This window comes from Octopus bimaculoides, chromosome 1 (genome assembly GCF_046866305.1).
Source record: "Octopus bimaculoides isolate indiv1 chromosome 1, ASM4686630v1, whole genome shotgun sequence".
Classification (NCBI taxonomy): domain Eukaryota; kingdom Metazoa; phylum Mollusca; class Cephalopoda; order Octopoda; family Octopodidae; genus Octopus; species Octopus bimaculoides.
In genome coordinates, this window is record NC_142928.1 from 151953582 (window position 1) to 151967189 (window position 13608).

Here is a 13608-nt window from a genome sequence, read left to right on the forward strand (position 1 = left end):
TAATTAAAGACCCTATTATGTATCTGAAGTCAAATTATTCATGTATCCCAAGTATGGAAGCAAATCGTGCAGCTGTTTTCTTGTAAAAGCGAATACACACACACACAGGTCTATTTTATATCAGAATATATATATATATATATATATATATATATATATATATATATATAACGATTGTAGATCGAAAATATTGTAAGCATATACATAAATATTTCAAATACACTTACTAAACTCGATTTGAATATACGAGAAAATTATAAATTTGAAATATAAAACTTCATCTGTGCTTATTTTTATATTAATACAAAGACACGTACGTATGAAATATTTGGCAAGCCTTTATGTTAATTAAATGAACACACCACAAAAACAAAACAAAAAAAATTCATCTCCCAGACATTCTCATTGGTGATTAGATTATTTACAGTCGTTGGAAAACTTTTTTTTTTCTATATCATTATCACCAGAACACGAAATCTTCAATTGTGACCCGGTAACCTTATAAGTTTAAGCAAATAGTTTATTTTCATATTGATTTTCCTACAAAACCTCAAAATATCTGAATCATAGATAAAGAGAAATGATATTTTGAAGTCTGAGGTTATGATAATGTTTTCCTTGCTATAGAGTCGCATGAAAATGTCCATAGATTTTGCAAGGATACTCCCACTGGTTAGATCGATATATCTGCAATTCAATTTTAATTTTTACGGCTGGTTGCAGAAAATGTGTGGGATGCGATACTTGACAGGAAAAATAAGGCAAACTGTTTAACATAAAATGGACATGGTGATATACTGAGGCAAATACTTTGTTTTTAGGAGTGGCTGTTTGGTAAGTAGCTTGCTTACCAACCACATGGTTCTGGGTTCAGTCCTATTGCGTGGCACCTTGGGGCAAGTGTCTTCTATTATAGCCTCGGGCCGACCAAAGCCTTGTGAGTGGATTTGGTAGACAGAAACTGAAAGAAGCCTGTCGTATATATATATATATATATATATATATATATATATATATATATATATGCGTGTGTGTGTGTGTGTGTGTGTGTGTGTGTTTGTGCGTATGTGTGTGTGTGTGTGTGCGTATATAGATATATATGTTTGTGTGTCTGTGTTTGTCCTCCCCAGCATCGCTTGACAACCGATGCTGGTGTGTTTACGTCCCCGTAGCTTAGCAGTTCGGCAAAAGAGACCGATAGAATATGTACTAGCCTTACAAAGAATAAGTCCTAGGGTCGATTTACTCGACTATAAAGGCAGTGCTCCAGCATGGCCACAGTCAAATGACTGGAACAAGTAAAAGAGTGAAAAGAGAGTAAAAGAGTTATGTGGTAGTTGTTTTCAATCTCTGTCACGATTTGAACAGTGCAACGATGAAAGTTGTTTCATCCAAACCTATCACAATCGTTCAATGGCGTAGTGGACCCAGAATAACAGTTCCCATTGTGGTCATCTTTATTAGAAGATAGGATTCTATTTCTTGCCGGTTAAACGACTATCAGGACGCTCCCTCTTTACTTCCGGTTTCTTCAGCAGTGAATATGCATAGAAAATAAATCAAATACTTATTTAATAGACCAGACCGGAAAATTCATAAATGTTTAACTTCAACAGTAGATTAAGAGGTATTAATGTCTTTCTTGAGTGTAGTAGAGACAGAAAAAATTCTCAATGTAATAAGCGAGAAGAATCTCTTTGGGCTTTAAGAAATTGCTGCTAAATCTTCGTCAAATTATGTTTGCAGCATAAAAAGGACGTTGGATTATGCAGAACTAGATAGTACTAGTCATTGCTATAATTTTCGGACAAGGGTTATCACTTCAGGATAATCAACAGCATCTGGAAGCAACTGAACATAGAATTTTATAACAATGAGAAGCTAACAAAAGTTAAGGGAGGTAACTCAGCAATATAAACGCGTGAATATTCACTCTGACTAAATAAATTACATTACTTACATCTGTCTGTCTCCTCTCCCTCTCACTTTCTCCCTCTTTCTTTCTCCCTCTCTCTTCATTTCTCTCCCCTCTCATTTTCTCCCTCGATCTCTTCCTCCCTCTCTCCATCTCTCACTCCATCTTTTATAAGTATGCGTTTAGCATATGTACGTATATGTCTGGGTGTTTATGCGGTATATTATGGTTTTTAAGTGTGTGTGTATGTGTGTGTGCTTGTGTATATATAAATATGGCATATATGTTTATTATATACATAAGAGTGTGTGCATATACATACATAGAGACAGACAGACAACCGAACAGACAGACGGACAGACAGACAAAAGACAGACAGATAGATACTTAAAACATGTATATGTGTATGTCTGCGCGCACCTGTTTATATTTAATGACTATAAGCGCACGCGTGTGTGTATATATATAGATATACATTTATGTGTGTGTGTGTTTTGGGTGGGTGGGTGGGTGGGTGGTTGGGTGTGTATGTGTGTATGCGTGTGTGCGCACGTGTGTGAGTCTGTATGTGTGTGCGCGTGTGCGTACGTATGTTTGCGCATGCTTATATATAGACGTATATTCGTATGTATGTGTGTGTGTGTACATATGCACGCACACACACACACACACACACACACACACACACACACACACATATGCATGCCCATATAGAAATATTTATGCTCATGTTTGTGGGTATGAGTAAGTGTATATATTAATCTATGTACGCTATGTATACACACGGACGCATATATATATATATATATACATATATATATATATATATATATATATATATATATATATATATATATATATATATATATATAATCCCTGTGTCCACTTCCTGTGAAATAGATTAATATTGAGGAAATGCTTTTATTTTGATCTTCTGTTTTTTTTTTGTTTCGCATTTCAATATAAATATTGATTTATAACACTGGCACAACGCCACACATATTTCGGGGATTAGGTGGGGTATATAATTGATCATATCGATTCCTAGACTTGTATGGTTCCATATTTTATCACCCATCCCCAGAAGCATGAAAGAAAAAGTTAACTTGGGTGGAGTTTGAACTTAATAAATGTAGTACAATTATTAATGCGCTACTTTTTGGCGCAAGTGGTAGAGCAGTGAACAATATTCCTTTAAATATAGTCATATTTCCCTTTAAGTTCTGAGTTTGATTCTTACTTAACTTAACCTGCATTTATTTGTACCACACTTGGTAAATAAATATTAATGAAATAAATGTTTGTCACGTGAATTTATTAGAAATTAATAGTTTTTTTTATTTTTACTTTTTTTCTTTTATTGCTTTGTTAATGCACTTTTCCAAACACACGAATATGTTGATGCTACATATCTTTTCTTTGTCTTTATTCCTCTTTTGTGGAAATTTGTTTTAGCTTCTGTGCTAAGCGTCATTCAACCCACATGTTCTCTTCCAGCATATAATGTAGTTTCTATTAAAATGATTTTAATTTGCGTGCGCGTGTGTGCGTTTGTATATACAAACATACACACATACATGCATATGTATGTATGAATGTATGTTTGTACTATGTATGCATGCATGCAAATATATATATATATATTCATGCATGCATACATGCACATATATACACACATACACAAACACTCTCAGACATCCATATATATGTATATAATTTACACACATGTGTATAGGTGTGCGTAAGTTTATATACGTATATATTCACCTACATTTATGTGTGCATAATTATATGTGTGTCTGTTTGTGCGTGCACATATTTATTACCAAGTCCATATATATATATGCATGCATATATATATATATATATATATATATATATACATATATATATATATATAGGCATGCATACATACATGCATACATAGACTTGCTTATGTGCACACACGCATATAATTATGCACACATAAATGTAGGTGAATATATACGTATATACACATGCGCACACCTATATACATGTGTGTAAATTATATATATATATATGTATGTATGAGTGTGTTTGAGTATGTGTGTGTATGTTTATGTATGTTTGCATACACATATGGATATGTATGCATGTATATCTATGCATATACATATGTATATACCTATGTGCATGCTTATATATATATATATATACACGCAACTATTGAAGATAATTTATAAGTTCACTGCGTACACAACCCTCTTTCAAACGTTTTTCCTTGCATTTCTCTTACGTTATCACCAACCTCTTCTCATTTCCTTCGCAGTCTCTGTCATAACCATCGTTTCTTATTTTTCTCTCATCTTCTTTATTCTTATCTCTATTCCTTTATTTCTTTCTCGCTTCTCCTCTCTTTTCACTTCTCTCTATTTCATTCTGTCTATTATCTTTCCCTCTCTACTCTATCTACAACAACATCACTATCTCAAACAACTGCGCTACTAATAAGATTCTCACTAATACTGACTTGAACAACCACCGCTTATTCTTCTTGTAGTTCTCCTTCTCTCTAGTAAACTGTTTACCTTTTTAAAAAATCCCCCCCCCCCCGTCTTCCTCGTATTATTCTCTCACCCTTCTCTCTTCCACTCTCTTTTGCTCTCGCTTCTTTTTGCCTCTCCACTCTTCCTTTCCTTCAGTCTCTGTATCTCTCCCTCTCTCTCTATCATATTATGATTGTTACCGGAATCGGTGCACCTCAAATATTTTTGAAGGAATTTATCTAAACACCGTTTTCTACCTTTAACTATTACCTTTGCATAAATATCAACGCGATAAAATACAATTTATTTATAACTAAAACGCCTGTAAGATACATAAACAAAGCTTTGAACGCCTACACAAGTACACACTCGCAAATGTATACACAGATAAATTTATACATATCCATATAATTATACATAGGCACACACATGTATATGCATACGCATCTAGATGCAGATATACAAACTATTAACTGATGCACACATATGCGTGCACAATTACAACACACTTTCTCACACACAGGTGCATGCACATGTAAATATATCGATGCACGAGTAAATTTCTATGTTTAAATATCTCCGCACGATTTTTCTATGTTGCATTTCCCCCGTATTCACATATGCATCATTGAATCCTAATGTTTAGCAAAATAGGTGTGCATGCGGTTGTTGCGCTTACTACACACGTGAATATAATTCGTTAAGAACTGTGCGAAACAGAAAACAAAATTATTACTTTTAAGAATCGAAAGTGTAAATATTCCGAAGTCTATGGAGAACGACCAGCATCATTGTAAGTTGAAAGCTTTATTATATATATTTATTCATAATTAGAAACAAATATTTGTTGTCGTTGTCGTTGTTGTTGTTGTTATTGGGATTTACCTTAAATTATGTTACCTGGGTTGCTCCGCTATTTGGGATTTTGTTATTGTTGTTGTTGTTGAAATATTTTCGGCGGTGGATGCAATGGGGCCGTGCAGAAGAGTTTCATTCTATATATTTTGTCGTAAGGTTTTTTTTTTTTATTTATTACCTATTTATTTATTAATTGCTTTTGTTGATTTCTTTTTAATCGATGGAAAAGGTGTTCATGGGTATTGTTTTATGTTTGCCGCTTTGAATCGTCTTCAACGATTCGGTCCCTTGTATATTAATTATTATTATTATTATTATTATTACTATTATTATTATTATTATTATTATTATTATTATTATTATTGGCAGAAACGTTAGCACGCCGTGCAATATGCTTAGCAGCATTTCGTCCGTCCTCGTATTCTGAGTTCAAATTCCGTCAAGGCCGACTTTTCTTTTCATCCTTTCCGGGTAGGAGTCGACGTAATCAACTTACCCCGTCCCACGAAATTGCTAGCCTTCTGTCAAATTTTGATAGCAATATTATTATTAACATTATTATTACTATTATTATTATTAAGGCGACGTGCGGACAGAATAATTAGCACACCGGACAAAATGCTTAGCGGCATTCCGTCCATCTTTCAGGCCTTGGGTCTATAGTAGAACGGATTCTTCTTCTTCTTCTTCTTCTTCTTCTTCTTCTTCTTCTTCTTCTTCTTCTTCTTCGCAACACTTTAATGCGTGTTTCTACTGCACCACCAGGTGTATATCATTGATCCTGAGGTGTGTATAACAACTTCGTTTGATTTAATTGACGGTACCTCGCCTCTTGCCTCCGGCGGCCTTGAGAATCTAAAAACAATTATACCAGAAACAATTGTTGCTGTTATTGGTGTCATTATTGTCTAGCGCCAACGCAACTATAGTAGAGCAAACATCAAAGGGCTTATAGATTGTAGCCGTCATTTTTAAAATTCTTTTTGTTTTATTTATTTATTTATTTATTTATTTATTTATTAACATATCCAGGTTTACATCATCCAGGGTCCCCTTTTTCCGGTTTTTAAGACATAAAGTTTGTAGTGAGGAACATACGGCTGTTATTTCTGGCAGGTCGTGTGATACGTAGATTTTCCTGAAAATGCAATGTCGTTGTTATAATCATTATTGTAAAGTTCAAACCCAAACGGGGTCAACTGTCTGTGTAGTTCAACAGACCATGATTGATAAAAGGATGACCAGATAAGGTGCAATGATTTCTAGTTAAGCAACCTTTAAGTTCTGAGTTGTTTTGAGATTTTTCCCCCTATTATATACTATACAGCCCCCTGCAATAAGAAGGAGGGGTCCAAAGTGTGCAGCCCTCTACTTGCTTTGAATACTAATGGGTCATATTTTCACACCCCATTCGTCACTTATGTTTTTTGGTAAAACATGTGCCTCATAAAACCACATTTGGCCTTTTTACTTGTGTGTATGATGTCTAGCACATTGAAAGGCATTCAAGGGTTATTGATTGGTAGCACCTTTATGACACTTAGTAAGGTGACCAATGGTATTTGTGGGTTCTCATTATCGGTCTATTCTGAGTTTGAATTCTGTCTCATTTATTTTTTCTTTTCACAGGCACTCGACGGCTGCACTGACATATCGACCCGGGTCGACATGACAGTGCACCCGTCGAGTATGTGAGTCGATTGTATCGAATATTCCCTTTCCCCACAAAATTTCTTGTCTTATTCCTAAATCAGAAACCATTATTTTAACCGATCAACCCCTTCTCCTCAAATTTTGGGCATTGTTTCATTCTTAGAAACCAATTATCATTATTACAAAGGTTGTTATGGCGGCGAGCTGGTACAATCATTAGGACGCCGGACAAAACGTTCAGCGGCATTTCTTCCCTCTTTAGTTCAAATACCGCCGCGGTCAACTTTGCTCTTCATCCTCTCAGGGTCGATAAAATCAGTACTAGTGGAATACGGGGTTCGATGTAATCGATTAACGACTCCAAAGAAAATTTCTGGCCTTGTGCGCATACATAGTATTAAGAAGATTGTTCGATTGCAAACAAGTTGGAGTTACACCTAAATATGGCTCTTAGCGTCCTGAGTTCAAATCACAACAAAATCGATTTTCACATCCCTCCTGAGTCGATAGAATAAAATACTAGTCATAGACTGATGTCAGCCTTATATACTGCATGCTTTATACTGAAAAACAAAAAGGAGTTATATTGATCCTAAGTCGAAAATCCTTATTGATAGTACTAAGCAGATGTGCATATATGTTTATGAGAACTACATAAACAACGTGCATTCAAATCTATCCGGGAATCTCGCATACTTTATCAGTTTCCTCTGCACCGATAAAATGCGTATCAGTAATACCCAGCGATTGATTAGTAACACCAAAATTCACTTCTTTATTATGCTTTCTGCTTATTGATAGTGACATTTCAGAATGTTGTAGTTACTAAATTTATGTAGGTATGCATGTACGTATATGTGTATGTATGAATGTGTGTATATATATGTATGTATGTATGCATGTTACATACATGTATTTATGCATGAATGTACGTATGTATGCATACAGCATACATGTATGCATTTATGTAAATATGTATCTCTCTATCTCACTCTCTAATCTCTCTATCTGTCTATCTCTTTCTCTCTCCTCTCTCCTCTCTCTCTCTCTCTCTCTCTCTCTCTCTCGCCCTCTCTCTCTCCCTCCGTCTCTCTCTTTATATATATATATATATATATATATATATATATGTATGTATATATATCAGCAGCAGCAGCAATCGGCTATCCTCTGTCAAAGGGTCGGTTTGCCGAGACACACCAGCTCCCTCTCTGTTACGCTGCATGCGTATGCTAAGTCCGACATACACAACATTCATACACAACACACGTACACATGCATAATATATCCCTTTAGCTCCCACTCGCTGTTGAGGATTACTGAGTATGAAGCACAATGCTTTCGCTAATTGTTTTAGATGCTCGTATCGTCGCGTGTAAAGGGAGACACCCTTTGTGACATACCACGCGTGACCCTGGTGAAAATCTTGGATGTGACAACTGGAGAAAATAGGGCATCGCCTCTATTGGGCATTAATGTATTTAGATTATGCTATATGTGCATATATATTAATGTTTCGTTGACAGTGACTTCGAAGTTATGCGGAGTATGTCGTTTATTCACACAGCATTAAAAAAAGCCTCTTATTCGGGGAAACTTGACTGTCAATCTAATTATGTATTGAGCTCAACATTTGCATTACAGACTTGTACTCAACAAGTACTCGTTAGATTTATCTATATAAGAAGGATTAAACACATACACACACACACACACATCTGTATATATGTATCTATCTTAGTATGCATGTATGTATACATGCATGCATATGTGTATGTATGTATGTATTTAGGAGCAGGCGTAGGTGTGTCGTAAGGAGCTTGATTCCCAACCACGTGGTCTTGGGTTCAGTCCCACTGTGTGTTCCACTATAGCTCCAGCCCAACCAATGCCTCGTCAATGGATTTGCCAGACGGAAGAATGCTTTTGAGAGTGACTTCGAAGTTTCAGCTAGTAAAGCCAACCTTGGATTGCAGTCCAGGGATGGCATACATTCTTGTATAAGAATAATAAATTTAGACTCTACAGAAGATTAAAGTATAAAATAACCCATCAGATTGATTTAAAATTGTTTTATAATTAAACGTATAAACAAATATAAATACACACACACACACACACACACACACACACACACACACACACACACACACACACAAACATAAGATTATCAAGTGTGCGGCAGAATATAGTCTGTAGATAGAGGAACCAATTCCAATCCTTTTCGACTTTAAATCCCTCCAGCAGAGAGTCGGTGGAGTGGTGGTCAAAATGCTTTACGCTATTGGATTTTATTTCTTTAACTTTCTGATTAAACTGTAACGGGACTCAGCCAGATATCGACCTGCAGTGAGAATGGATGTGATACTAACTAGGAGAAGTAACAGTAATATACTGTTTCAAATTTGTCAAGGGTTCCATTAAATGTGTAAAACTGGGCCTACACTAGAAATAATTGTACTTAATATTGATTTCAAATTTTGGCGCAAGATCACCAATTTCGGGAGAAGGGCGTTCGATTACATCGACCCCCAATACTCAAACTGGCTCTTATTTTATCGATACCAAAAGGATAATGGCAAAGCCGACCTCGACGGAATTTGAACTCAGAACGTGAAGGCTAAGCATTTTACCTGGCATTCTAACGATTCTATTTCGTTACTGCCCACAAGGGGCTACACACAGAGGGGAAAATCAAGGACAGACAAACGGATTAAGGCGATTATATCGACCCCCAGTGCGTAACTGGTACTTATTTAATCGACCCCGAAAGGATGTAAGGCAAAGTCGACCTCGGCGGCGGAATTTGAACTCAGAGCGTAGCGACAGACGAAATACCGCTAAGCATTTCGCCCGGCGTGCTAACGATTCTGCCAGCTCGCCGCCTTAATTGTATCAACTATTAATTAATAATTATGAAAATAAAGACAGGTGTTTATTTTTGATTACCTGTGCTCCTCTATAGGCTTCTATATACGCTCTGTGTTTAGTGTTGTTATTATTATGTGTTTTAAGTTCAAATCTAACGACGATGTTTACTTACCTCAAGATTCACTAAATCAATACCTGTTATGTACCCATGCTGTTATCGTTGTTGTTGGTATTCTCAATGTCGTTATCGTTGCTTTTATTGTTGTTGTTGTTGTTGTTCGTGGTGGTGGTGTCAACATTATTGCTACTGTTATTCCTGTTATTGTTCCTATTGCTGTAACTGTTGTTGTTGACGTTGTTACTGTCACTTGTTGATGTATTTATTTTTACTCAGGCCTAGATGAAAAACATACCAACCTGTGGTCCCAACCTGTCATGCTAAGAGATACGCAGGACTATATTATGTACCGTACCCTTTTCTCCCTTAAGATAACAGTGTGTGTAATTTACAGAAAATATGTTTGCTATTTCTAGCAGTTCTTTTGACCAGGTAAAAGCGCCTTAATCGGCCCATATTTAGACGTTCCCCCGTCTCTCATACAGACACTCACTAATTCCATTTTCTTTGAAGCATATCTAACATATATAACCTATTATTACTTGTAACATTTCCACACACCTCCACTTTCGGCCTGATTTATTTTCCCAGCGCTAACCTTTACAGATATCATTAGCACAGCCACATAACTAATACACCACAGCCCAGCACCCTACCACACACCCCACCTCAATTTTCATTATTTCCTCCAGTGCTACCTCTGTTAAGAAACTTGTCATCGTCATTGAACTAACTAGAATGCCTCAACACTTCTACACGACCTGCTAGAAATAACAGTCAAGGCCACTAGAAATTATATTCCCCAACATCTTTAAAGCCAAGAAACATTAGACAATGTAAACATAAGCATGATACAGTTGAAATAAACACGGGATGGTAAAGCCTGGGAGGCCTTTCACTATTGGTCAGCTCGAGCAGGGCTTAAATATTAAGGTTAACAGCAACACTGACATTATTCACCAGCCAATAAGAAAGCAACTTATTGTCGTAATGAGCAACGAAGGTACCTCTAGCGGGTACACAACTCCCTAGAAATAGAAATCAAATTCCCCTCAATGCCTTCTTCAAAAGTGGACGGACATATTGGATAATACAGTTCCAGATGATACGCAATGTTTTATACACACACACACAAACACACACACACACACACACACACATATACGCACACTTGTAACACACACACATACACACGCACGTACATGTGTAAGACGAGGCAGTCACGTAGGGAATGTCGTTGATCATGGCTTTGCTTGATGACAACTAACCATGGTGTAAATAATAATCCTTTCTACTATAGGCACAAAACCTGAAATTTTGGAGTAGGGGACTAGTCGGTTACATCGATCCCAGTGCGTAGCTGATACTTAATTTATCGACCCAGAAAGGATGAAAGGCAAAGTCGAGCGCGACAGCATTTGAACTCTCAAGGGAACGACGGGCGAACCACAGCCAAGCACCTCGTCCAGCGCGCTAACAATTCTTTTCTACTATAGCCACAAGGCCTAGATTTTGTGGAGAGGGGGCAGTCGATCACATCGAACCCAGTACACAACTGGTACTTAATTTATCGATCTCGGAATGATGAAAGGCCAAGTCGACCTCGCCGGAATCTGAACTCAGAAAGCAACGACACGTGAACCACCTCCAAGCACCTCGTCCAACGCGCTAACAATTCCGCCAGCTCGCCGCCTTTATAGTGTAAACAATAATAATAGCAATTGTTCTGGCCACCGTACTAAGTCTTGCTAAAAATAACAGCTGAGTTTCGGTTCAGTTACTCCCGAGAGAGATTCATAAAACGATAATGGATTATAAATGTAAGGACACATTAGTTGGTAGTCCCAGATAAACCCTGAAACAGGCGGAGGCGGTCACGGCTGGAATAGTCTTCGATTAAATATCTATTCAGTTAGGGGTGCTAAAAGAGGTATACGGCGACGAGGCAATTTACAGCTGTCCCTGTCATCACCAGCGCACCTTAACGTCATTAAAACGCACTGCCATTGCACGTGTGCTACAACTAACCACTAACACCATCACCCATCGTAATACACTTCAACAGCACCTCTTGTAACATAAAAGAACACTTTCAACATCACCATCTCTACATCCGCCTGCACTACCGCATGCACCACAATCGTCGTTGCTATTATCAACTGTACCAGCACCACCAGCACCAGCACTACTACCACCGCCACCACCGCTATCATACTATCATTATCACCATCAATACCACTGTTTTTTACTGCTGCCTTCACTTCTACAGCAAGCATTATCACCATCACCGTTATTATCACTATCTCTGTCAGCATCGTCATCACTATTATCGCTACAATACCCTACCATCGCTCTATAACCAATACTACAATATGCACCACCATTATCATTAGCGACACCACCATCACCACCGCCACCGCCACCAACACCAACACCACTAACATTACCACCGTTACTACCATCCCTAGACCTCTACAATAAAAACTACCACCGTCACTGCAACTGTCGTTGTCATTCTGACCACCATCAATACCACTGCAACCGTCACCACCATCACCACCACTACCACTACCACCACTACTATCACTACCATCACGAATATTACCATCTATTCTACCACCACCACAACAAATACCAATACAGCTACCACCACAGCACTACCATCACCACCACCATCACCACCACCAATGCCACTGCTAGCACCCTCACCCTCAATATCACTAGCACCACCAATACTACCACTACTACCACAACGTTTAACATCTCCGAAACCAACACTAGCGCCAATACCACTATCAACACTACCTCACTTCTACCATACTCACTGCATATACCACTATGTCTTTCACCGCAACCACTCAATCCACCACCGCTACTAGCTCCAACACTCTAATCCGGCATTGAAAATCCACTTCACCAATGCTTCAACCATCATCATCAACATCTATACACCAACTACCACCACCACTACCATCTCCTGCCATTATCGTCTACAATCATTACACACCTTGTTCGCCCGCCCTCTTCTACCGCCCCTTCGTCTTCTGTTTCTTCCGTGCGGCCATCATCAAAAGTACCACTTCGACTTCTACTACCAATACTATACCACCACAATCATTAATTATTACCAATTATTACCACCGACAGTCACCCGAACGTGCACAACCCTTTATGATGATGACGACGACGACGACGATAATGATGGTGGTGATGATGATGATGATGATGATGAGGATGATGATGATGATGATGGTGATGATGATGATGACGATGATGTCGATGATGATGATGAGGATGATGATGTCGATGATGATGATGATGAGGATGATGATGATGATGATGATGATGTCGATGATGATGATGATGGCGATGATGATGATGATGATAATGATGGGTATCATTACCATTATCAGCATCGCAACCACCACCACCACCACCACCACCGTACACATCATCATCATCATCATCATCAGAGTCGTCTTCGTTATTATCAATTTTCTTCGTCATAATTAACCATTAACACATCCTTTTTGATCATCATGTTTATTTCCCTTATCACCATCACCATCACCACCATCATGATCATCGTCACGAACCTCCTCATCTTCATCATCATTATCATCATCGTCGTCGTCGTCGTCGGTTCCATAAATGTCATCAGCTGCTGCTACAAACGCAATCACCGA

General features: G+C 37.8%; 1 protein-coding gene across 3 annotated transcripts in view; it reads left to right on the forward strand.

Annotated features, from left to right (window-relative positions):
- LOC106879468 (synaptotagmin-1) overlaps nt 1–13608 on the forward strand; it is a 463106-nt gene that overhangs the window by 218888 nt on the left and 230610 nt on the right. The window contains exon 1 of one of the 3 annotated variants that reach the window (XM_014929042.3): nt 4130–5215. The exons of the other annotated variants lie outside the window; for them this stretch is intronic. Coding sequence (XP_014784528.1) covers nt 5194–5215 — 22 coding nt within the window. The 5' untranslated portion in view covers nt 4130–5193. Of the gene's footprint in view, nt 1–4129; nt 5216–13608 lie in introns of those variants that run through there. 3 annotated transcript variants of the gene reach the window in all.